The following is a 23733-nucleotide window of genomic DNA, read 5'->3' as shown; positions in this document are numbered from 1 at the left end:
TGCAGGAGAATTTTCAGCGTTTAAGTAGTGCCACCAGCTCAACAGTCCATCCCTCGTCACTTTTTAAAAATGTCTTGTGTTCCTACAGTGGGTTCATCCATAAAAACAGAAAAAAACACCTAGTTTCAAAGAATGTGCTGTTTTTCTTCCTCTTTACCTGAAGAGCAACGGTGTTGATGGAATCGCTAAAAAAATAAAAACCTTTAAAAAAAAAAATCAAAGAGTAAAAAAAAAAAAAAAGGAAAAAAAAAAACCTCAGCTGGAAACCATCGCTGATTTAAAAGATAAAATCACAACGAGAAAACTTGAAACGATGCGCATAAAATACAATTGACACGGAAGTTGCGGAAACGGGCGAAAGAGGAGGACGTAAGACGAAGAAGAGGCAGGAGTCGTCTCGCTTTAGCAGACGTTCAGATGGAAAAGGTTTATGATGAGAGGATGGAAGGATGGACGGCTAGAAGGTGCTGAGGAATGTCCAGCCTTTCTGTTTTCCTGCTGGGGTCAGCATGCAGCAGCACTGACTAAATGGAGCACAGGATTTATACCTTGACCAATGACATGATTCTGTAGTAGAGAGAGTGTCCAGACTGGCAGTTTCTCATTGGATATCATGAGGGAAAGAGGTTGGATCTCAACTGATCTCAGAGAGGACTTTGGGAGATAACTTGAATGACTAATGACTTTTTTTTTTTTTTCGTTCCCTCCTTGTACTAAATTTGTTACATGTCAATGTTGCCTATGGCCAGAGCTGCTGATAATGTTTTTTTTTTTTTTTTTTTTTTTTTTTCTTATTTTTTAATATTATTTTTTTCTTTAGTGCAGATTTTTGGTTGTAGGTAGACCCAGTACATTCCTTTGTGGTGGCACGTCAAGTAAGTATCAGTGGGATGATGAAGTTTTACCTCTTTGGCTGGTATAAGAGGAACGTTTGGGGATATTCAGTTTACAGATATCGATTGTTTGGCCCGAACAGTACGTTCCCTTTCCATACGACGCTTACTGTGATGAGCATTGAGCAGACATGCTTCTCAACTATCATCTATTTCATTATTGTTTTTTCTTTCTTATTTATTGAAATATGGGGTGACGAAGAACTTGCTTAAAATTGTATGGGCTTTTCTGTGGCCTTAGAACAGTGATTCTCAAACCAATCCTCAGAAGGTCCTGAGAAGGTGCATGTTCTACCCTTTCTCTATCCTTGCTCATAACACTCCTGATCCAGGTTAGCACTGGTACATGTATCTTGATAGCTGGGAAACGTTGACCAGCTGGGTGACCTGACTGTGAGGACTGTTTAAAGAACTGCTGCGTTAGAAACACAAACTGAGTAAAGTGGCTTTCACACCTTTGTTTCTCACATTTTGTTTTTTTATTTTGTAAAAGAAAAGCCCCCCAACAAAAAACACTTCAATTTTATTGAAGGAGGGTTTTACTCTATATTAAATTGACCAGGCTGAGAATGTGGATCTGTGATCAGTCGATGCTTTTTCTTATTGATTACAGCTTTCTGTTTTTGTGGAGAGCTGATCCTAAGCTCAACTGTCTCTCATGTTCTTTTTGATGTTCATGTTCAGTTCCACACCAACTCTTTTTAAATAGCTGCTGCCACACTCCTCTGTAAAGTGGCCGTGTGAAACGTCATGATACAACCCATGATATAATCAAAACCAATGATACAGTTTGGCCCAATCCCATTTCACCCCTTGGCCCTACCCCTTGTTTTCTAGTGTAACCCTACCCTTTGGAACAGAGTTACATCTTCCCTATAAGAATTGGGACAACCCTTCAAGCGTCCGATTTGTCATCAGAAGCGCTAAAGTTCAGTAACCTACCTGCTGCAGGTTAACTAGTTAACTATAGGGCGTAATTTTATATATATGTTTTCAGAAAGAGTAAAGATGGTGCAGAAATGATTTATTATTGAACATTTCTTAATTCCTCTGTGAAGGAGAGATGGAATTAGCTTTGACTAGCTTTTATTTTATTTAAAACATTTGCGTTCCACCTTAAATTCTGCAGCCCCTGCCGTCTTTTGCACCATTTAAGGTGGAATGGGAAAGTTAGCTAGCTACCTAGCTAACTACTGAGATAAACTACTAGCATTTTTTTTATGCTTGTTATGAAGAATTTGGATATAAAACATTAAAACTACACATTAAACTATGGTAATATATATATATAGTGCTAATAGTCACTTTTTTTCTAACAAGGAAAATATTTAGATTTGTGGGTTTCTTACCACTGATTCTCATAGCCCTTCGTTTGAAATGTGCCTCTAGCAAGCCCCATCCCTTCCCCCCCTAATCTACCCCTCCAGCCTAACAAGAATCAGGACGGATAAGTGGTAGGGCCAAGGGGATTGGGAAATGGGATTGGGCCTTTTGTGTTCCTCACCCTCTGAAATCTGAAATGTATTAGAGACAATATATCCATACAGACCATCTGCTCAAAGTTTAATGATTCCTCATATGTTGTACCATTGCCTCTTTGGGCGTTCATTCCTGTATATTTGTTGAAAGCTGTTTTTTTTTTCCCATGATGTTTTTGCCTTTTTGTCTTTTCTTTCTGTCTTTCTTTTTTTTCATCACGGACAGGCAGGCCTGCAGAATAGATTTATTTATGTAGCTTTAATTCTATTCATTTGTCCCTTATCTCTAGAAGAGGTTTGTTTTTTAAGCTACTTGTTTTTTGTGATTTGCTTAAATGGATGTTAAGCTGTGTGTCCTTTTGCACTTTTGTAAAGCAGATTGGTGCAAAACAAGCAATTTGCCTTTCTGTGGACAAAACCAATTTTTTGTCAGTGTTCTAAGCATGACTAAACATTGTCAGTATCGCAGTGGGATTAAAACGCTATTAGATATTAACAGATACCGGCTGAGAGGTTTAGGTGCCAAAGGGGGACAGCTAAGGTGTTTTTAAGAAGGGATGGTTGTTGGCAGACTCAGACCTGAGCCTTTTTTTTTAAATGTATAATCCTACACTTGTTATTAAGCCTTTAATATCTGTATTCATTATTAAGTGTCCTGGAGAAGAAGAGAGCATCTTGGTCGTCTCTTATTGACTTTAGTGTCACTTGACGAAAGTCGGACCCATTCTACAAATTCTCAGCTTCATGAAACCAGTTGATTAGAGGCGTTTTAGGCTACGTTCACACAGAAGCCAAAGTGGTTCAAATCTGACTCTTTCCAAATCCAGTGTTTTTTTTGTTTTTTTTAAGGATGTTCACACATTCTGAACTGTTCATGTTCTTAAACTGATGCGCATTCACAAAAGAGCAAGAGTCACGTCAAGTTTTGGTTTCATTTTTTTCGCCAGCATCACAGGAGCTATTGAGGAGTTCCAGTGGCTGCAGCTGCGCTCTTCTCCAAGAAAGCTTTCCAGCTTGATGTAAAAAGAGCAAGAGTCACGTCAAGTTTTGGTTTCATTTTTTTCGCCAGCATCACAGGAGCTATTGAGGAGTTCCAGTGGCTGCAGCTGCGCTCTTCTCCAAGAAAGCTTTCCAGCTTGATGTAAAAAAAAAAGGCACAATATATATACAATATATAATTTTTTTACTCACTTCATGTACTTTTTTTCTTCTCTTTGACATGAAAGTGAGATAAATTATGCTCTGTCTGTTTAGAGTTGTGTTGCTGTGGAACAGATATCAGATTTCGAAACCACATATGAAAGTGGTATGAATTGAAATACAAAATGTCAGATTCTGTGAGTTTTTTTGTTATTCACAATGCCACACAAATGACACCAATGCCATATTAAAAAAAAACAAAAAAAAAAAACAAAGGTTTGGGTCACTGGTTTACTAACTGTGTGAACGTAGCCATATTGTCATGTGCTCTCAGTTACACAGGCAAGGACAGACACATGGACCACCTTTTATAACGCCCTTTTCATGATGCTCTGTAAATTCATTACTCAAATACATCAAAAACATCACTCAGAACGTGCATGACCGTGTCGATCGACCCCTGTTGGAGGTGCCCTTAACCTTTTAGAGATGTTTAAGAACTAAAGTGGTTTCTGCTCACATGCTGTGGACTCGTTTTTAGTTGAAAAATAATGGAAAGGCAAGTTTTTAAAGAGTGCTGTATTTATTTTCAAGATTTTCTTTTTTATATGGCAATGCTACTAAAGAGGTTTATCTTATTGAAGGATTGCTCTCAACTGTGGAACACTTGGGAACTACCGTTTTCTTTCTTTTTTTTCTTATTTGTTGGCCTGCTAAAAGCCCCTTTTCCTCCTTTCCCCTTTTTTCTTTATTTTTTATAAAGTTATTTTGTTTTGCGTCTCCTTCATGTACTTCCTCTACTCGCAGCCACCTTCGTTCCTTTGCCTTGCCTGCACCTTAAACCTCTAGTATAAGTTAATTCAACTGAGAACTATCATAAAAGCTTTTGGGAGACTCTTTTCACCTGTAAATAACTGTACAAAGGAAATACTGTCCGTTTGCTAGGAGGCATGGAGTTCCAAAAAAATGTTTCCAATGAAGAAATAAAGGTTAAGAAAAGACATTTTGATAGCTGAAATTCTGAAAAAAAAAATATTTCTGTGTAAAAATATTTAAGACTGTATAATATAAAAGAAGAAAGAGCTTAATGTATTTGTTGTGAATATGAAAAACTGATATATTAAAGAAGTGCATGAAAACTGTCATTGCATCTGGGTTTGTATTTTATTTATTTATATATTTCTTTTTCGAATTAAGTGCAAATGTGTCTAACGTACATCAGGGTTCATACGGCCATAAAAAAAATGGAAAAGTCATGAAATTTGAAAATAGCAATTTTTTGGAAGTTTTGAAAAAATAAAAATACCCAGAAAGTTTTGAAAAAGTAATGAATATTTGGTCTACAAATCAGCAAAAACTGTGTTTCCATTTATCGATGAAGATAATCTTTTGAGGCAACAAAATATCAGCTCAGAGTTATTTCAGTAATTAAGCCCTACACAATGGAGCTCTCAGGATCTGACACATATTTTATTATTTAAAATTTTAGTTGATCTTTGGTTTTATTTTTTTTATGTCTGCATTTTGTCTGTTTTAAAAATTGTGCAATATCGTGTAGGAGTTGAGGAGTTTCAGCAACCCACAAAAAGCTATTTTAACCCAACATAAAGACGCTTAACTGATGGGTGGGTGACTAATGACTGGTAAGGATCTAAAAATCAATTTCTGTAATAAATTCACTAAAGCCTCCTGTCTTTTTACCTACATTAACTAAAATGTGATCAAGGTAAAGTATTTTTAAAGGCCATTTCATTCCAGCAGATTGTGTGCTCATATCTTTAAATCTGAGTAGTGCAGGCCTGGGGTATGTTCTTATTTTTTTTTACAAAAAAATTAAATCTACCACAGCTTGTGTGCCTTACATTGTTGCATAACAGGAAATAAAACAGTTCAAAATAATGTCTTTCAATGCGTTTATTAGCGTTGCAATAAACAAAAAAGATATGCATGTTCCATGAAGAAATAGCTCAGAGATTTTGTTTAAATGTTTACTTAAAAATGTTATGCTGCTTGAAATATAAACACATACACTGCCCAAAAAAAGGTCACACTCTCTAATATTTCATTGGATTGCCTTTGATTAGCTTTGATTATGGTTTTACGCATTTACTGTGGCATTATTTGGATAAGCTTTTGCAATGTCACAAGTTTTATTTCAATCCGGTGTTTTCATAAAGCAGCATTGATGATGGTTGAGTCTGACCGCAGTGCAAAGTCTTCTCCATCCAGCTCATCCCAAAGATTCTCAATGAGGTTAAGATCTGGACTCTGTGGTGAAATCTCTCTCAATCCATGTGTGAAAATGATGATCTCATGCTCCCTGAACCCTGAACTCTTTCACAATTCCAGCCCCATGAATCCTGGCACTGTCTTCTTGGAATATGCTTGTATCATCAGGGAAGAAAAAATCTATTGATGGAATAACCTGGTCTATATTCAGTATATTCAGGGAGTCAGCTGACCTCATTCTTTGACCAACTGCAGCAACCCCATATCATTTGCATATCTTTTGCAATTGTTTTTGGACAGGCATTGTATGACATAATATTGAACAAAGAGTACACTAATTATTCAAACTAATTTTCAATTAAAAAAGTCAACTGCTCATCAGTTTGTCACAGGAAAGTTTTCATTTGAATTTAAACAGAAAACAAAATATAGAAGAAAAGAAAAGAAAATGCTTTAAAATGAACAATGTGATTAATCATTAAGTGATAATTCTGAAAAATAATCAGCATGTGCAGGAAAGCAAGCTAAAGCATCGCACACGTCTGTAGACATGCATTAAGGATTTAGACGTATTGGTTTTCTACATCCTGCTCTTCTTTTTTATTGAATCCACGTTGGACAATCTTCTGCAGCTTCTCGGTGTCTTTCGGAGAGGCTGGTGGCATGACTGCCTTCAATTCTCTTTCGATTTCGGCCTGTCTCGCCCGAGTCTTGCTTTCGAAGTTGCGCTTGTTTGTTTTCACCAGCTGCAGTATGCTGTCCTCCGCCTCCTTGCAGCCGTTTTGCAGTTGCAGGCGTTCATTTTGGAAGTTAGCGTTGTTGGGGTCCAGAGCCATGAGCTTTCCAAGGCTGCTCACTCTGTCCATCAAGTGCTTGTTCGAAACCTCGGTGTAGGTACCTGCAATCATGTTCACCAAACTGGCAATGTTGGAGGCATGAAAGGCTTGAGTGTAGATCATGTCTTTGATAAACATTGTCGGCGAATAGGGCAAGGTGGACGACTTCTGAACAGTACTGGTGAAGCTGGTAAGGGAGGTGTGTAAACAGGTCTTGATGATGTTGGACACCATTTGAAAGAAACGCACCATTTTCTCCCATTGCTCTTTCACTCGTCCCAAGGCGTCGAGTCCCTTGAGAAGAAACTTGATAGTGGTGCTAAAATCGATCTCTTGAACTTTACACTTCCTTATGGAGATCAGGATCTCATTCAGCTCCTTCTTACTTTCCTCCATTGCACTCACTCGCTTTTCATAAGCTGCCCTCACCTGCTCCATGTGAGCCCGATTCTGCTCTATACGCAGTCGAGCATTTTCAGTGGCAACTTGGCTAGCAGACTTCTTCCCTGAGTCACTGGTCTGTGTTTTGCTCAGCTGTGGAGGCTTTGTGATGAAGGCAGGGGTGTTTGTATTTGCCTTGGCCTTAGAATCAAATGTCTGAACAGAAACACTCAGATTCTGGATGTCCAAAACCAGCTTCTTCATCTTGTTATCCTCACAGCCTCCCTGCTCTGAATACTTAGCCAAATCACTGCAGATCATGATGCCCTTCTCGCAGAACGCTAAAGCTTCTTGCTTCGGATGACATTCCTTCTGCTTGCTGATGGACTGTTTAAGATCCTCAAAGCTATTTTTCTGAAAGTTTGACGTTGTTCTTCCACTAGTCTTATCTCTTAGCGCTTCCCACTTGATTTGTTCATTTTCAATGAAGGTAAGCAAAGACTGGCTCACAGACAGCATGTGGCTTGACTTGGAGTAGATGCTGCTTATGGCTACTGGATCATTTTCCTGCACGCTCACTGTTGCGCTGCCACTTTGGCTGGCGTTTGTAAAATTCGCTGCAACAGCTGAACCTGTTTTAATGGTCTCACTAAACATTGTTCCTGCGCTTAGAAAGGCTGCACTTGAAAGCATGGAATTCACTGTGCCAGCGAGCCCCTCAACTAGATCCATCCCAATTGCTTCCCATCCGCTTGGTAAAGAATCCATTGACTCCTTAAATGCAGCTTGGGCGTCTTTAAGTTGTTGATTCATTTCTTCCATAGCCTTTGCAGCTGATTTATTGGCTTCTTCTGATGCCTTTTTCTTTAACATTTCAATTTCCCTCTTTTGCTTGACTTCCTCAAGCTCCAGAGTGTACTTACTTTTAGCGCTTTGACTCGCCTCCAGAAGCTCCTGGATCAGCTCAATGACTTCCATGAACTTATTCTCAGCTGCGGTCGCCAACTCCACGCAGTCGTTTGCTATGTTTTCAATGTTCTGAAGCTGGTCAGGGAGAAAGGTTTGGACAAGCTCGTTGTCTTCTTGGAGAAGGATTTGCACAGACATCTTTATGTATTCAGGAACGTTTCCTGTGTGCAGGCGAATTTGATCCATGTTCTTGTGGGCCACATTGAAAGCCCCCCATCCAGCATTGCAGACTTGCATGAGACATGCTCGGAAAGATTCTGGGTACTTGATGTACTTGAATCCATCTTTGGGGGGGTTTTTGTTGATGGAGAAGTCCACATTGGAAGAAATGAAGACCAACTCTCCCAAAATGGCAATGGATAATGGGCCTGGTGTTAAGTACTCTTCCCAGTTTGCATATGGCTGCATTATCAGTTTCGTGTCATCTCTAGAACTTGAAGCTTTAGTGATGTTTTGTGTAGCTTTGATGAGCTGTAAATCAGCCATGGTTCAACCTAATGGAAAAAAATAAATTTTAGCAACTTTATAGCTGATGGGGGTGTGCACTGTAAAAAGAACAGTATAGATATAAAACTACTTTTTGCTACACATTGCATTTATTGTATCATTTTCAACATTTAAATAATTTAAATAAGACCCAGTTTTCAATCTACACCATAATTTAAAGTACACTACCGTTCAAAAGTTTGGGGTCACATTGAAACGTCCTTATTTTTGAAGGAAAAGCACTGTACTTTTCAATGAAGATAACTTTAAACTAGTCCTAACTTTAAACAAATACACTCTGTACATTGCTAATGTGGTAAATGACTATTCTAGCTGCAAATGTCTGGTTTTGGTGCAATATCTACATAGGTGTATAGAGGCCCATTTCCAGCAACTATCACTCCAGTGTTCTAATGGTACAATGTGTTTGCTCATTGGCTCAGAAGGCTAATTGATGATTAGAAAACCCTTGTGCAATCATGTTCACACACCTGAAAACAGTCTAGCTCATTACAGAAGCTACAAAACTGACCTTCCTTTGAGCAGATTGAGTTTCTGGAGCATCACATTTGTGGGGTCAATTAAACGCTCAAAATGGCCAGAAAAAGAGAACTTTCATCTGAAACTCGACAGTCTATTCTTGTTCTTAGAAATAAAGGCTATTCCATGCGAGAAATTGCTAAGAAATTGAACATTTCCTACAACGGTGTGTACTACTCCCTTCAGAGGACAGCACAAACAGGCTCTAACCAGAGTAGAAAAAGAAGTGGGAGGCCGCGTTGCACAACTAAGCAAGAAGATAAGTACATTAGAGTCTCTAGTTTGAGAAACAGACGCCTCACAGGTCCCCAACTGGCATCTTCATTAAATAGTACCCGCAAAACACCAGTGTCAACATCTACAGTGAAGAGGCGGCTGCGGGATTTTGGGCTTCAGGGCAGATTGGCAAAGAAAAAGCCATATCTGAGACTGGCTAATAAAAGAAAAAGATTAAGATGGGCAAAAGAACACAGACATTGGACAGAGGAAGACTGGAAAAAAGTGTTGTGGACGGATGAATCCAACTTTGAGGTGTTTGGATCACAAAGAAAAACGTTTGTGAGACGCAGAACAAATGAAAAGATGCTGGAAGAATGCCTGACGCCATCTGTTAAGCATGGTGGAGGTAATGTGATGGTCTGGGGTTGCTTTGGTGCTGGTAAGGTGGGAGATTTGTACAGGGTAAAAGGGATTCTGAATAAGGAAGGCTATCACTCCATTTTGCAACGCCATGCCATACCCAGTGGGCAGCGCCTGATCGGAGCCAATTTCGTCCTACAACAGGACAATGACCCTAAACACACCTCCAAATTGTGCAAGAACTATTTACAGCAGAAGCAGGCAGCTGGTATTCTATTGGTAATGGAGTGGCCAGCGCAGTCACCAGATCTGAACCCCATTGAGCTGTTGTGGGAGCAGCTTGACCGTGTGGTACGCCAGAAGTGCCCATCCAACCATTTGTGGGAGCTGCTTCTAGAAGCGTGGGGTGCAATTTCTCCAGCTTACCTCAACAAATTAACAGCTAGAATGCCAAAGGTGTGCAATGCTGTAATTGCTGCAAATGGAGGATTCTTTGATGAAAGCAAAGTTTGATGTAAAAACAATGTTATTTCAAATACAAATCATTATTTCTAACCTTGTCAATGTCTTGACTCTATTTTCTATTCATTTCACAACGTATGGTGGTGGATAAGTGTGACTTTTCATGGAAAACACAAAATTGTTTGAGTGACCCCAAACTTTTGAACGGTAGTGTATATTGAAAAACTTTGATTAAACTTCTTCCTATGTGAGTATATAATGAAAAATAATGCAAAAGGTAACATATTTGCATGTAAACAATGCTAGACTTTTATATAGTAATGATAAATAATCAAGAGAAATTGACTTACATTATCACATTATACCCATTTTTGATTTAATACACAATAATATTCATGTCACACCATATGACTAGTGAATAAATTTTAATTTCAAGAAATAATCTACAGGACCATATATAGATTTGTAAAGGTAAGAGTTGGTAGAATATAACCCGGTGATTTCCTTGACTTCAGCCAAATATGTCAACCACCCATATATATACTAGGGCATCTAAAAAAATAATATTCTACTTATTTATAAGATACGGGGCCCGGGATCGGCCGTGGATAAAAAAAAAATAACGATTTGCAATTCGTGCTCATGATTTCTTTAATTTGAGTGAACGATTTCTGTAATTCGTGCGAATGTTTTTATGCGCACTAAGACAAGAAGCTCGGAGGGAAAGGAGCCTTTTTCTCTCTTGATTTGTTACACGGGCCCGGTGATGATAATCAGTTATCTACATTTATAACCTGCTGATATTACTGCACTAGTGTTACAGTTAGATGTACAGTGTGCAGATTGTGCCGTGGTGGTGGAGTCTCCACAGCGCGTGGGGGAGAGTTGACCGTGGCGTCGGTTCCCCCGCCGCGAGACACCTGCCGTGTGGGTAGAGCGCGCGCAGTGTCCTTCACAGAGCTTATTTGCCAACAATATAGACAAATACAGTCAATTCCGGACATGAATAAAAGAAACAAACATTTTACTGATGCAGCATGACTGTGTGTGTGTTATTAAAACCAGATCAAAACAAAGTTATGGTGCAATGTGGAACTGTTTATTCATTTTCTTATTTTCAACAATAATATAACGTAAAGAAGTATAATTTTATATATATACAGCTATAAGACGTAGGTCCAAATGTACACTGTAAAAGGAAATAAAGATAATACAAAATTAATGCAATGTGTGACAGTTGTCTATGAATGACTCATATAAGAGCTGCTTTAAATATGTAACACTATAAAAATTTAAATAGCTGGTCTAAAATACTATTAATACAATGTTTTAAGATGTTTAGTGAATGGGCATTTCATGTAATCATTTGGATCAATTTGATCATGTATTCCAATATGTTTCCTAAACTTATTTTTTTTTCTATATCTGATAAAATGGCCTAATTATCTGCATATTGTCATATCACAGTTTCCTGCCCAGAAACATACCACAAGCTTCAAATAAAAAATATAATAATTATAAACTTGTTAAAGCTATATTTTCTGAATTATGTGTTTATTTTATTGCTAAAAAGATTAAAATATAGGTGAAATGTTTCATAAAAGTAATAATGATGTAACCATATTTAAGAAGGGGTGCATTTCCTTGGAGGCTGGCTGAATGTTATTGAGAAATTAATAAACACATTTCCACATTACATCATAACTTTGTTTTGATCTGGTTTTAATAACACACAATCATCCTGCATCAGTAAAATGTTTGTTTCCTTTATTCATGTCTGGAATTGACTGTATTTGTCTATATTGTTGGTAAATAAGCTCTGCGAAGGACTGCGCGCGCTCTACCCACACGGCAGGAGTCTCGTGGCGGGGGAACAGACGCATGGTCGTCTCTCCCCCACGCGCTGTGGAGATTCCACCACCACGGCAAAAACTGCACACTGTACATCTAACTGTAACACTAGTGCAATATTATCAGCAGGTTATAAATGTAGATAACTGATTTTCATCACTGGACCCCTAAAACAGATCAAGAAGAGAGCTTCTTGTCTTAGTGAGCATAAACGTTCGCTTGAATTACAAAAATCGTGAGCACGAATTGCAAATCGTTTACTCGAATTAAAGAAAACTTGAGCACGAACTACTATATGGTTCACTCTATTTAATTCTTTTTTTATCCACGCCCCCTCCCGGGCTCCATAATAAGATACTTTTACAATTATATAAGATACTGTTGGCAGTGTATCTTGGACACTGCACTGACTTTAGACTTGATATAACACAGTGAACCAACACCAGCAGATGACATGACTCTCCAAACCATCACTGATCATCAGTACATTTTACATTTCATTTGTAAATTAAGGGATCAGAGTCTAGAGGAAGAGTGGAGAGACACGTAGTCCAAGCTGCTTGAGGTCTAGTGTGAAGTTTCCACAATAAGTGATGGTTTGGAGAGACATGTCATCTGCTGGTGTTGATCCACTGTGTTTTATTATCAAGTCTAAAGTCAGTGCAGTTTTTTCCCACAAAATCTTACAGCACTTCATGCTTCCCTCTGCTGACAACTTTTATGGAGGTGCGGAATTCATTTTCCAGCAGGACTTGAAACGTTACCACACTGCCAAAAGTACTGATTGGTCTTATATAATATTTAATTTTTGAGACACTGATTTTTGGGTTTTCATTGGCTATAATCATCAACAATAAAAGAAATAAAAGCTTAAAATAGATAATTCTGTGTGTAGCACAATCTATATAATATATAAGTTTTAAACTGAATTAATTAAATAAAGTAACTTTTCAGAGATATTCCATTTTTTGAGATGCACTAGTACATGTATGTTACATATGTTAAGCCAGTGGTACATCATCTGTCCCCATCATGCACTGATGCATAGCTGAGTTCCTAGTTATTGGTGAGGGATGAGATAATGAGAGATAAGGTACCACTGGTTTTACTTTTAACTCAGAACATTTAAAATAAAAACTTTGCATGTCTAATTTTTAATTGGTACATGTATCACTAACGTATGATCATTTTTAAACCAGAGTAGATTTTGCTATCTATTGCAAATCATACAAGTTGCGTTTGCTACTCACCTTTGACAGTGGCTCTCGTGGCTTTGCAGTGCTGAAGGTGGAGTCGGCGTCTAGCGCAGATGATTGGTAAAAGCCTCACTCTTGAACTGTTGCTTTTATACACAGCTCTCCACAAGGTCAGCAAAATAAGTGTGAAAAGACAAGCATATATACATGTTCATACAAGCCAGTGAGTGATTATCACTAAAGCTTCTTCAGTGGGCTCATTCACCAAAACAGGTAAGATCAAATCTGTACATTCACTCTACACTTCATTAGAAACATTTCATTTCTGCTTTTACTCACCACCAACTTTACATAGAAACATGCTGATACATACTGTAGGTTTATGCTTAAAGTCTGTGAAAAAACAGCCTTTTATTTTTCACTTTCGCATCTATACTTCACCGCATTTTTTACTGGTTATATAACACATGGGTTATTATAATTTTTTTTTCAATATAAAAATGTAAAACAATTTTATACAGTACAGGCCAAAGGTTTGGTTTTCATGTTCCTTATTTTCATGAATATTTACATTGTAGATTCTTACTGAAGGCATCAAAACTATGAATTAACTAATAATTTCTTCAAAATAACCACCTTTTCTCTGATTACTGCTTTGCACACTCTTTGCATCATTCTCGAGCTTCAAGAGGTGGTCACCTGAAATGGTTTTCCAACAGTCTTGAAGGAGTTCCCAGAGGTGTTTAACACTTTTTGGCCCCTTTGCCTTTACTCTGCGGTCCACCTTACCCCAAACCATCCGGTGACTTTGTAGGCCAGGTCATTTTTTGTTAAGTACATAACTCCACATGTGTCCATTCATAATTTTGATGCTTTCAGTGACAATCTACAAATAAATATTCATAAAAATAAAGAAAACGCATTGAATGAGAAGGTGTGTCCAATCTTTTTGCCTGTACTGTATGTTTTATATTAAGTACTGCTCTATTAATAACTATTTATGTTGATAAAATTGCAAAATAAAGTTTTGTTGTGCAATAAAATTTCTATATTTACAAAACTTTTTTTCCACAGGTGTCTCTTCTGCAGCATGGCCGTCTGTCTGGAAAATCAGGGCAGTGAATTTGCGAGGGCAGTTAGTCCTTCACTTAAGAAGGGAATTAGCGCTCTCAATGCCTTAACCATCAGCCTCCTAAATGTGGATAGAGCCTTTGTGGCTAAAAGTGACTCATCATTCAGTGAAATTCGGAGGGCTGTTATAAGCGTGCAGCAGAACCTGGGGGAGGCTGAAAAAGCTGCCCTCAGTAAACTCAAGGCGGTAGATAAATGCTACGAGGAGCTAATAGTTAGAAAGCAGAATCTATCTATTCAGCAAGATTACACAAAAGGTGCATTGCGTGATTTAAAACAACAGCAAAAAAACAACAACGCCACCTTAGAGATGTACAAAAAATCAGCATGTGATGCTGTGTCTCAGTTGAAAGAAGCTAAGGCCTATCTTTGGCATCAGCAGAGGGCTGTAGAAGAGGCAGAAGAACTGAGGGATGCAGGAATTGGGATAACATTCATTCCTATTTTAGGATGGATTGCAGGTATTTTTTCTACTATTAAGCAGTGAAAGGCTGTCTGATTTTTTTATTCATTGTAAGAGAAAAACAACACTGACAATATTATTCCTACATGATTGCATAAGTCTTATCTACTACAGGGGTTCTCAACTGGTCTCATCGCGGGACCCACATTTTCTCATGGTCATTAATGCCGACCTTACAGCTAACGATTTCACAGTCATAGATACATTTCCAGAGTCGGGAAAAAATCACGTCTGGCTAGAGTCGAGCTGCAGTCGAGTTGCAGTCGAGTTATCTCGAACGTTTAGTGTAAGGTGGTTAGGACTTTTTTAAGGAAGTTTTAATCAGTCGGGTTTGCGTTCTGGTGCTCCGATAAAATCAACCGTGTTTAATATTATCGCAAATCTTGAGACTTTGCTTACGCAAATAGTGACTCGAACAATGTCAACAGCCAATAGGAGAGCTACAGGAAGCGGCAAGGCAAGCATATTTTACGGTTTGCAGTTAATATGACTGGTTCTTACTTAATTTGAATATTAATTATCTTAATATTAAGAGTATTTTAAACACAGGTAGCACTTTAAGGTCATCATATTTAAAGTTATTTTGTTTTGCACTACGTTGTCTTATTGTGCAGTGTTATGTTTAATAAATACACATTTTGCCAGAAAAAATTACATATTGCATTAATTCTATCTAAAATAAAGGCAAATGTTGAGCAGTGAAATTGTGAATTGTAGCAAAAAAGGGAGAAAAGAAGCCTATCGGCAGAGCTGAACACAAAATGTATTCCATTAAAAATATCAAGAACTAACAGTGTGAACAAATAAAACGTTAATGGGGATAGAAGTCTCTGATAAATCATAGTATTGATAAACACATTATTTGTAACTTAATCTGTTATATTAACAGAAGCATGGGAAATAATCTCAGAAAGAATCTAGTTGTACCCTTACAGTCAGTGATACCTAGTCTTTGCTAAATATTAGTCTGTGAGTAAAAAGTCTGTGAATTGTCTTTAGATGTGAGAGGGTATCAGATTAGTTTGTTTAAAGTCTTTTTAGAGTTTTTTCAAAGTCATGTATTGTATGAACAGCATAAGTCGCTACCCACTTTTATATAAAACAAACCAAATAGCATTCAAAAACCCTTTAATTATGCATGCAAAGTGAATTAAAGAGTATTTTTAAAGAAACTGAGGAGGAACTACATGTATAAAAGTACAATAAAATATAATATCAAGGCCACAAAATCAGATATTTAACATATCTGCATTCAAAGTACATTAGTAAGAAATAAAAAACGAGTACAAAATCAGATGAGCATACATGATTTTATTATTTTTCTGCGACCCTGAACGTGTCCACGACCCACTTTTGGGTCCAGACACACCAGTTGAGAATCACTGACCTACTAGACACGATTAAGCTACAATTTGTTTGTATGACATTGTCTTTTCTACAACAACAGGTCCAATAATGATAGCAGCAGCTGAAAATGACATCGAAAATGCGAATTACAGAGTTCAGGAGGCGGAGCGCATGGTCAATTCTTTCCGATCCTCGGTCCACGAATACGAACGCAAAGTGTCCGAATACACAAGCAGAATCCAGGAGGCTTGCAAAGAGATTGTGAAGAGACAAGACTCGCTGAGGGAGATCGAACGGGACATTCAACAGGTTCTCAGACAGAGAAGAGAGATGGCTGGTTTCCAGGAGAACATGAGGAACTCGGTCAGAGTTCTTAGCGTACTCGCCGGTACATCAAACGTGGCAGAGATTCAAACGCGCTGCTTTGTGTTAATAGAGGCGATGATAAAGTTGATGCAGACCTTTGGTAAGTTGGTGGAAGCCACTGGAGAAAATCGGCTTATCTGTGATGATGGCATTAAGGCTCTTATCACAAAGCTGCAGGTCAATTATGTCAAAATGCAGGCCATCATTGTGCCCTCTGATACCGCCGCCATAGATTTCATATGAATTGCTTTTGTTTTTGCTGATTCTGTTGATTCTGCTGATTCTGCTTCATTTTAAAGAGTACTATCTTCAAATAATCACTGAATGTCTAAACAACTATTTTATGTGATGTTTGGTTCTTTTTCTTTCTTTTATTTCTGCAAAACTGCTTTGTGACAACATCTGTTGTAAAAAAAAAAAAGCAAATATATACAAATACAGTAATTTGATTCATTTTATGGAAATGATTAAAGTCTAGCAAAAATGCATTACTATAATTTGTTCTCATATTTAACCGTGGCTTTTGTTATGTGTGCTTTTTTAAACACATTAAAGCATATTTGACTTTTAAAAACTTGACTCCTCGTAAATCTTTAAATCCACAAAACTGCCATTAACAAGACTTAACAAGAAAAAATAGACTTTAAACATAAAAAGTAGACAAAGACAAGTCCTTCAATTAAATTTGTAAAAATATTTTTTTCAGTCCAGGTTTACACAGTGGCAGTTAAACTTAGGCTGTTTCTACTACAGGACCAGATCTGCTGCACGATCTAGGGCCTGTATACATTCTAGGGGAGGTGGGGCTAAAACTAAGAACATACAGTAAATGCATAGAATTGATCCAAGTTTAACCTGTTTAATTTTAAAATGAGGTTCAGGAAAGACTCAATTTTACGATTTCATTTACGAATTCATTATATTTTGACATTAGCAGATTGAATTAAATATTTTTGCTATTTTCTATTACAATTACAATTATGCTTTTCAGTAATGCTTCTTATCAAACATGAAGCATTTTTATGTAATGCTTGAATAAAAATCCTCAAGATTTAGGGGTGTAACATCAGGCAGAAATGGGCCTGTGACGGGGGTAAGAATGATTTGTTTAACTTTGCGTAATCACTCACAACTATTTACTCTGTCAAATAGTTTACCCCGAGGGCACCTATAGGGAACCACATCAGATTCAACCCACTGGCATAGCATCCCAGTGCCTCTACTCTTAAGGGCACACTGTATAGTAGGGTTGATACAGAAGGGGCATCATTACAGCACCCGTTTCTACTGGAAAAGAACCCTAAAAGAGCAACCTAGAAGGGCACCCATGGCCACTCCTTAAGACACATTATTAAAATGTACTGATCTAAAATTTTACACATGCAAAATAATACACTGCTATTGCTTAAAGTGTTGAAAAGTGTGATTCATCTTTAACTTTAAGCCTTTAGTATGGCGTCACATCAATGTCAAAAGTCGAGGGCGCAAAAATACAAGTCGGGGGCGCAAAAATTCCAGGTTAAAAAATAACCAGCGTGTTTTAACATTTTGCGTGTGGAAATGAACGTCTCCTGAGCACAAATGTGAAACTATTCAAGTATTGTGTGGGCGTGCCGAAAGGTATGGGCGTGTCGAAAGGTGTAGGCGTGTCGAAAGGTGGTCGTGTCGATCGGTGTGGGCGTGTCGAAAGGTGGGGTACGCAATAGAGTTTCACATTTGTGCTCACGAGTAGTTCATTTACACATGCAAAATGTTAAAACACGCTGGTTAATTTTTTTTCACCTGGCATTTTTGCGACCTGGACTTTTTACATTAATGTGACGCCATAATTTTGGACATCATTTCATCCTCAACTTGCTTAACTTAACTAATTTTAACCAGGGGTGCCCAAACTTTTTCCATGCCCAAAGATGAGCAACTGAAACCCACATTTTATATAAAAAAGAAATAATAATAATAATAATAATAATAATAATTTTTTTTTTATATAGCGCCTTTCCTGAAAACTCAAAACGCTTAACAACACATCATTAGACAGAAGGTACAATGCATAAAAACAAGCATGCACACGAGCACTTACAAGTAATAAATAAAATACATGTGCAAGTAAAAAACAAACAAAAAAAAAACATGAATAACAAACAATAAAATAAGGTATCCAAGCAAAAGATCACAGATATTTCCTGGGAGCTGATTCCACAAACGTGGGGCAGCAAAGGAGAAAGTTCACCCAGAGTCCGCTGACTGGGTTTAGGTACCACAAGTAAGCTAGAGCTCGCTGAGCGCAGGCAGCAGGACGGGCAGTATAAAATGAAAAGTTTAGAAAGATAAACCTGTACAGTGTTTTGTAAGGCTCTGTATGTAAGCAGTAATCCCTTATATAAGCGATTCGATTTGACACAGAGAGACAGTGTAGGTTTTTGAGTATGGGTGTGATATGTTGATGCAGACGAGTTGATGTTAGTTATAAAATAAAAGTGTTTTTACTATATAAAATAATTGTAAATAAATGACTAAAAGAAAGATAAACTGAATCGAACAGTACAAATGCAAACCCAATAATTTTACCTGCAGTGGACGCTTTTAATCAAACCCAGAATATTTTATCATAGAAACTTCAGTTTGTTAGATTTCTACTCAGAAATAAAATGCTGAATCTCTAGAGTCAGAGGGGAGTTCATCACAGACCAGCACACACACTGTCACCAACATCACAACATGAAATAATGCAGAAAACAAAAATAAACTAGAAAATATGGATCTACAGGCCAAAGGAAATGTGAAGACATGTGAAACTGATGATGCAGCTTCAGATACAATAAATCTACATTGTTTAAAAAATAATTGTAAAAATTTTAACTGCTGGTTTCAGCCACACAGTGCATTATGGGTCAGTGTCATGTTTATTAAATTAATTTTCTGACCGTTTGAGGTTCATCCATTTTTCCAATTTTAGTTTTTTTATTTATGCCTCTCACAATTGTAACTTCAGGAAAAATGAAAAAATTATGTTGGACGGGCAGACAGACGTACAGATAGACGGATAGATACTTTATTTATCCCGAAGGAAATTTAGGCATCCAGCAGCAACAACACAATACAATAAGAAACAAATTCAAACAAACACAGAAGAATAGAAAATATATAAGGGTATAAAAACTTTCTAAACAAGCTAAATAACTATTTGTAAATGGAGCAGTAGATGTTGCTAACTGTCATTAAATAATATTCAGAGCTAAGTGCAAGGTGCAATGACATTGGTTATAAAAGGGATTGATGTGCCATGGAAGTATTAATATGTATACATAGCAAATATAGTCTGTCTATGGCTCGGACTAGGGTCCTGCTACAAGCAACATGTGCAGTTTTCACCCTGCTGCTGTCTTGATTGCTGTGTTTTGTTGTAAGCACTTTCAAGTTCTCTTTATTGTAAAAAGACTTTCACAATTTTGCTGTAAATGACACATAAAGTGTGGCTACCCAAGAAACAACCACACTGCTGACCAGCTGTCATGTTTTTTTGCACAAAAGAGTTTTCTTTGCAAAAACAATGTTTCTTGGTGCTGAGATGTGCCCAATTACATTTATTTTATAACAATTTCCAGCCTATACAGAACATATATATTTAAATCCTTGATTTATGGGTATAATACACTCATAGACAAAATAGTTGGTACCACTCAGTTAATGAAAGAAAAAAACACAATAGTCACGGAAATAACTTGAATCTGACAAAAGTAATAATAAATAAAATGCAATGAATGTGAACAAATGAAAATCAGACATTGTTTTTCAACCATGCTTCAACAGATTTCTAAAAAAAAATACTAAAAAAAATCAACAGAAATAATGGTACCCTTAACGTAATAATTTGTTGTTCAACCTTTTGAGGCCATCACTGCAATCAAACGATTCCTGTAACTGTCAGTGAGATTTCTGCTCCTCTCAGCAGGTATTTTGGCCCATTCCTCATGAGCAAACTGCTCCAGTTTTGAAGGGTGTCTTTTCCAGAAGGCATGTTTCTGCTCCTTCCAAAGATGCTCAATAGGAATTAGGTCAGGGCTCATAAAATAAAGGCCTCTTCAGAACAGCCCAATGTTTTCCTCTTAGCCATTCTTTGGTGTTTTTATCTGCATTTTGGGTCAAAGGTGAGGTGACGAACGTCAAGAGATGTGCATCCGGACAGGAATAAAATTACCGGAGGACCACGGAGTTCAGCAAAAAACAGTAGGTAATTTAGAGAACGTCTTATAAACACGTACATGGTCGTTCTGGATGGGAATAAAATCACAGAGGATCCCCTTATAAAAGCTAAAATTGCCCCAGAACCCCCTGAAAAACTAATTTCGTCCGGAAAGGGCATAAAGCCCAACGGTAATTTTCTCCTTTATGGGGGTCCTCTGTGATTTTATTACCTTCCGGAACGACCATGCTTTTCTCTGTTTTCCTCAGACAAAATTTCAGGCTGAATTACCTACTGTTTGTCACTGAACTCTGTGGTCCTCTGGTAATTTTAGTTCCGTCCGGACGCACATTTCTGAGTTTAGTCTACTCGCCCTTAATAAAATAGCTATTTGTCCACTGACACGCACCGTAATTACACTTTGGGTGCGCATTTCCACGGAGATCCAAATGAACACAACAGCGAGTGGAAATGGAGGAGCTGCTGAACACGATGTCATGTGACCGACAAAGCCTAAAAACTCACTGGTCCTCTCACTGTTTTTTCAATTGCAGTCTGGATGCAAGAGTTTTATCACTGTGTGAAATATTATTCACAGACATCCCCCTGAGAAACTAATCCTGTCCAGATAGGGCTATAGACTGTTTTTTTCATTTCAATAGAAAACCACCATTGAAAATGCTGTAAAGACCAAGATTGGCTTAATCCCTCTTGGGGAAACTGACCCATAGTGAATATGAACTGTGGAAGTCTATTTTAAAGTCATCTCTGTGCCAGAAAACCAACAACTTTAACAGAACTATTTTAATACTACCATAAATGTGGGCAATTATCCAACCAGCCTTCTGGTTGAAGATATCTAAAGCATCTGATCAAGGTGAAACTTACTGAGGTTCATGTATCCAAACACACCTACACTGCCTTATAACAATATACTTTATTTAATGAAGTTTTTTTTGCCTCTGTTTTTGTCTAAGTATTAGAAACTGCCTTTATTAATATATGCATTGTATAAATATAAGTTCATGACCTCAGTCACCAAACACTAAATTTGTTTAGAGTAAGCTGAACAGAGTTCTAATGAAAGTCACACTCTGGTTGTGTGAAGTCACACTTTGCTTACAGTCCCTTCACAAGCAGAAAACTCTGGTGTTAACTGCGTACACTAGTGAGAGAGTTGCGGCTCTGAGTTACTTAGAAAATAAGCACTTGTCAAAGTTTTCAGCATGTAAGCATTAATTGTGCAGTTGAATGTGCTTAAAATCTGCAGAATGGACACATTTACCTATTTTAAATAGCAACAATTATAATGGAATTAATAAAAAATGTGGTGTTCTGTTTTTTTAGTAAGAATGTTTTATGTTATAAATATTTCAAGTTGTTCTCCTATTTCAATCTCCTCTGAAGAGTGGCATCATGGGCTCATCAAAACAACTCTCAAATGATCTAAAAACAAAGATTGTTCAACATAGTTGTTCAGGGGAAGGATACAAAAAGTTGTCTCAGAGATTTAACCTGTCAGTTTCCACTGTGAGGAACATAGTAAGGAAATGGCCACTTCCTGTCTGCCTGCCAGGTACTCTAATTTAGTGACTCAGAACTACATTTCCCAGAATTCCACTGTGCTCTCTCTCTCCGGACTTTCCCAGTCAGTGGCACTGCATCTAACAAACTCTCCATCACACTGATTAGTCTAATTGTTCTCACCTGTGCTGCCCTGTATAAATACCCCTCATTTCCTGTTCTTTGTGCCTGGTATTGAATCTAGTTTCCTAGCTCTTCTACCTTGTGTACTTTCAATCTTCTCGGCCTGTTTGTTTACTGAATACTGATTTAGCTTAGCCCCTTTGTTAGTTTTTGTGTTCTGGTTTAGACCCTTGTCTGTTTTTGGACTTTGCTCTCTGCCTTGCCTGTGGTTAGTGTTGTTGATATTCTGTGTATGACCTTCAGCTTCAAACACTCTGGTATGGTGTTTGTTTTTGCTACTTTACTGTTGTTAGCTACACCTGTGTTTGGTTTTCCCTTTAGTACTGTTACCCTCCTTAATGAACTTTCTGATTCTAATCTGCATGTGTCTCACCTGTGTCTGGCATTCCTGACAAGGTTGATTCTGTTTTTTTTTAATAAATCATTCTTTTTATTAATTGTTTCCAGCTTATTTTGTTTTGACCTCTCTCCTTGATAACTGTGAATAATGGTTTGTCCTTAATAAAGTTGCTTTGCCCTTGTATTTTAACTCAAAAACAACTATTACCAGTGTATCATATTGATTCTATTACTCAGTGCTACATAGTTCACTGTATGCAGGTTTTTTTTTTATACCTTTGGTGGTGAAAAGCATTTTTTCACTGTGTTCTATTGCTGTATTACGCAGGCTTTTATATGTGCTGCTCACTAGAGATGAAAAACAGGTTTGGTTAAATGGGCATTACCCATATTTATGGCACGGGCTGGAAGCCTCTCTGTGAGAAATCCTGGAAGACTTCACAGTGGAGACTAAAATGCTTGTGTTATGAATGGGGTGCACTGTACTGTAACTAAACTCACTCATTAAAAACATTTGTAATTTTTTTTGTCAGTTTCCTAGATATAATTTCAAAGTGGGAGAACTTGCAAAGTCACAGGGTGTGCAAATACTTATTTTCCTCACTTTACATGGTCGTTCCGGATGGGAATAAAATTACAGTGGACCCCCTTCCATAAAAGAGAAAATTACCCCAGGCCCCCCTGAGAAACTAATTCTGTCCGGATAAGGCTATAGACTGTGATAGAAAATCACCATTGAAAATGCTGTAAATTCCAAGATTGGCTTAATCCCTCTTGGGGAAACTGACCCATAGTGAATATGAACTGTGGAAGTCTATTTTAAAGTGAGCTCTGTGCCAGAAAACCAACAACTTTAACAGAATTTTAACAGAAAAAGAAGATATCTAAAGCATCTGATCAAGGAGAAATGTACTGAGGTTCATGTATCCAAACACAGATAAACTGACTTTTAACAATATACTTAGATATAATGAAGTTCTTTTTGTCTCTGTTTTTGTCTAAGTATTAGAAACTGCCTTTATTAATATATCCATTGTATCAATATAAGTTCATGACCTCGGTCACCAAACACTAAATTTGTTTAGAGTAAGCTGAACAGAGTTCTAATGAAAGTCACACTCTGGTTGTGTGAAGTCACACTGTGCTTACAGTCCCTT

General features: G+C 37.5%; 3 protein-coding genes across 4 annotated transcripts in view; 2 read left to right on the top strand and 1 right to left on the bottom strand.

Annotated features, from left to right (window-relative positions):
* The window catches only part of braf (B-Raf proto-oncogene, serine/threonine kinase), a 31931-nt gene extending 31678 nt beyond the window's left edge, over nt 1–253 (top strand). For both annotated transcript variants that reach the window (XM_049473319.1, XM_007259764.4), the window contains one exon: nt 6–253. In XM_049473319.1, coding sequence (XP_049329276.1) covers nt 6–28 — 23 coding nt within the window. In that variant the 3' untranslated portion in view covers nt 29–253. The remainder of the gene's footprint in view (nt 1–5) is intronic.
* A 5154-nt stretch (nt 254–5407) lies between these two features.
* On the bottom strand, nt 5408–13499 carry LOC103023462 (uncharacterized). The gene is made up of 2 exons (XM_022671194.2): nt 13095–13499; nt 5408–8420 (listed from the first exon to the last, which is right to left on the bottom strand). The coding sequence occupies exon 2, from the start codon at nt 8410–8412 to the stop codon at nt 6304–6306; it is 2109 nt and encodes a 702-aa protein (XP_022526915.2). The 5' UTR covers nt 8413–8420; nt 13095–13499; the 3' UTR covers nt 5408–6303.
* Nucleotides 13500–14063: 564 nt separating this feature from the next.
* On the top strand, nt 14064–16862 carry LOC103031583 (uncharacterized). The gene is made up of 2 exons (XM_015604260.3): nt 14064–14632; nt 16082–16862. The coding sequence occupies exons 1-2, from the start codon at nt 14131–14133 to the stop codon at nt 16588–16590; spliced, it is 1011 nt and encodes a 336-aa protein (XP_015459746.2). The 5' UTR covers nt 14064–14130; the 3' UTR covers nt 16591–16862.
* The last annotated feature ends 6871 nt before the right edge of the window (nt 16863–23733 follow it).

Source organism: Astyanax mexicanus, chromosome 2 (genome assembly GCF_023375975.1).
Source record: "Astyanax mexicanus isolate ESR-SI-001 chromosome 2, AstMex3_surface, whole genome shotgun sequence".
NCBI lineage: Eukaryota > Metazoa > Chordata > Actinopteri > Characiformes > Acestrorhamphidae > Astyanax > Astyanax mexicanus.
This window is presented reverse-complemented; position numbering and strand designations above follow the sequence as displayed.

Excerpts from the sequence above, each read along its gene's own strand:
- LOC103023462 (XM_022671194.2), bottom strand. The coding sequence starts at position 8,412 with ATGGCTGATTTACAGCTCATCAAAGCTACACAAAACATCACTAAAGCT.
- LOC103031583 (XM_015604260.3), top strand. The coding sequence starts at position 14,131 with ATGGCCGTCTGTCTGGAAAATCAGGGCAGTGAATTTGCGAGGGCAGTT. Across the intron at positions 14,633-16,081 it reads TATTTTAGGATGGATTGCAG|GTCCAATAATGATAGCAGCA; the intron begins GTATTTTTTCTA and ends CTACAACAACAG.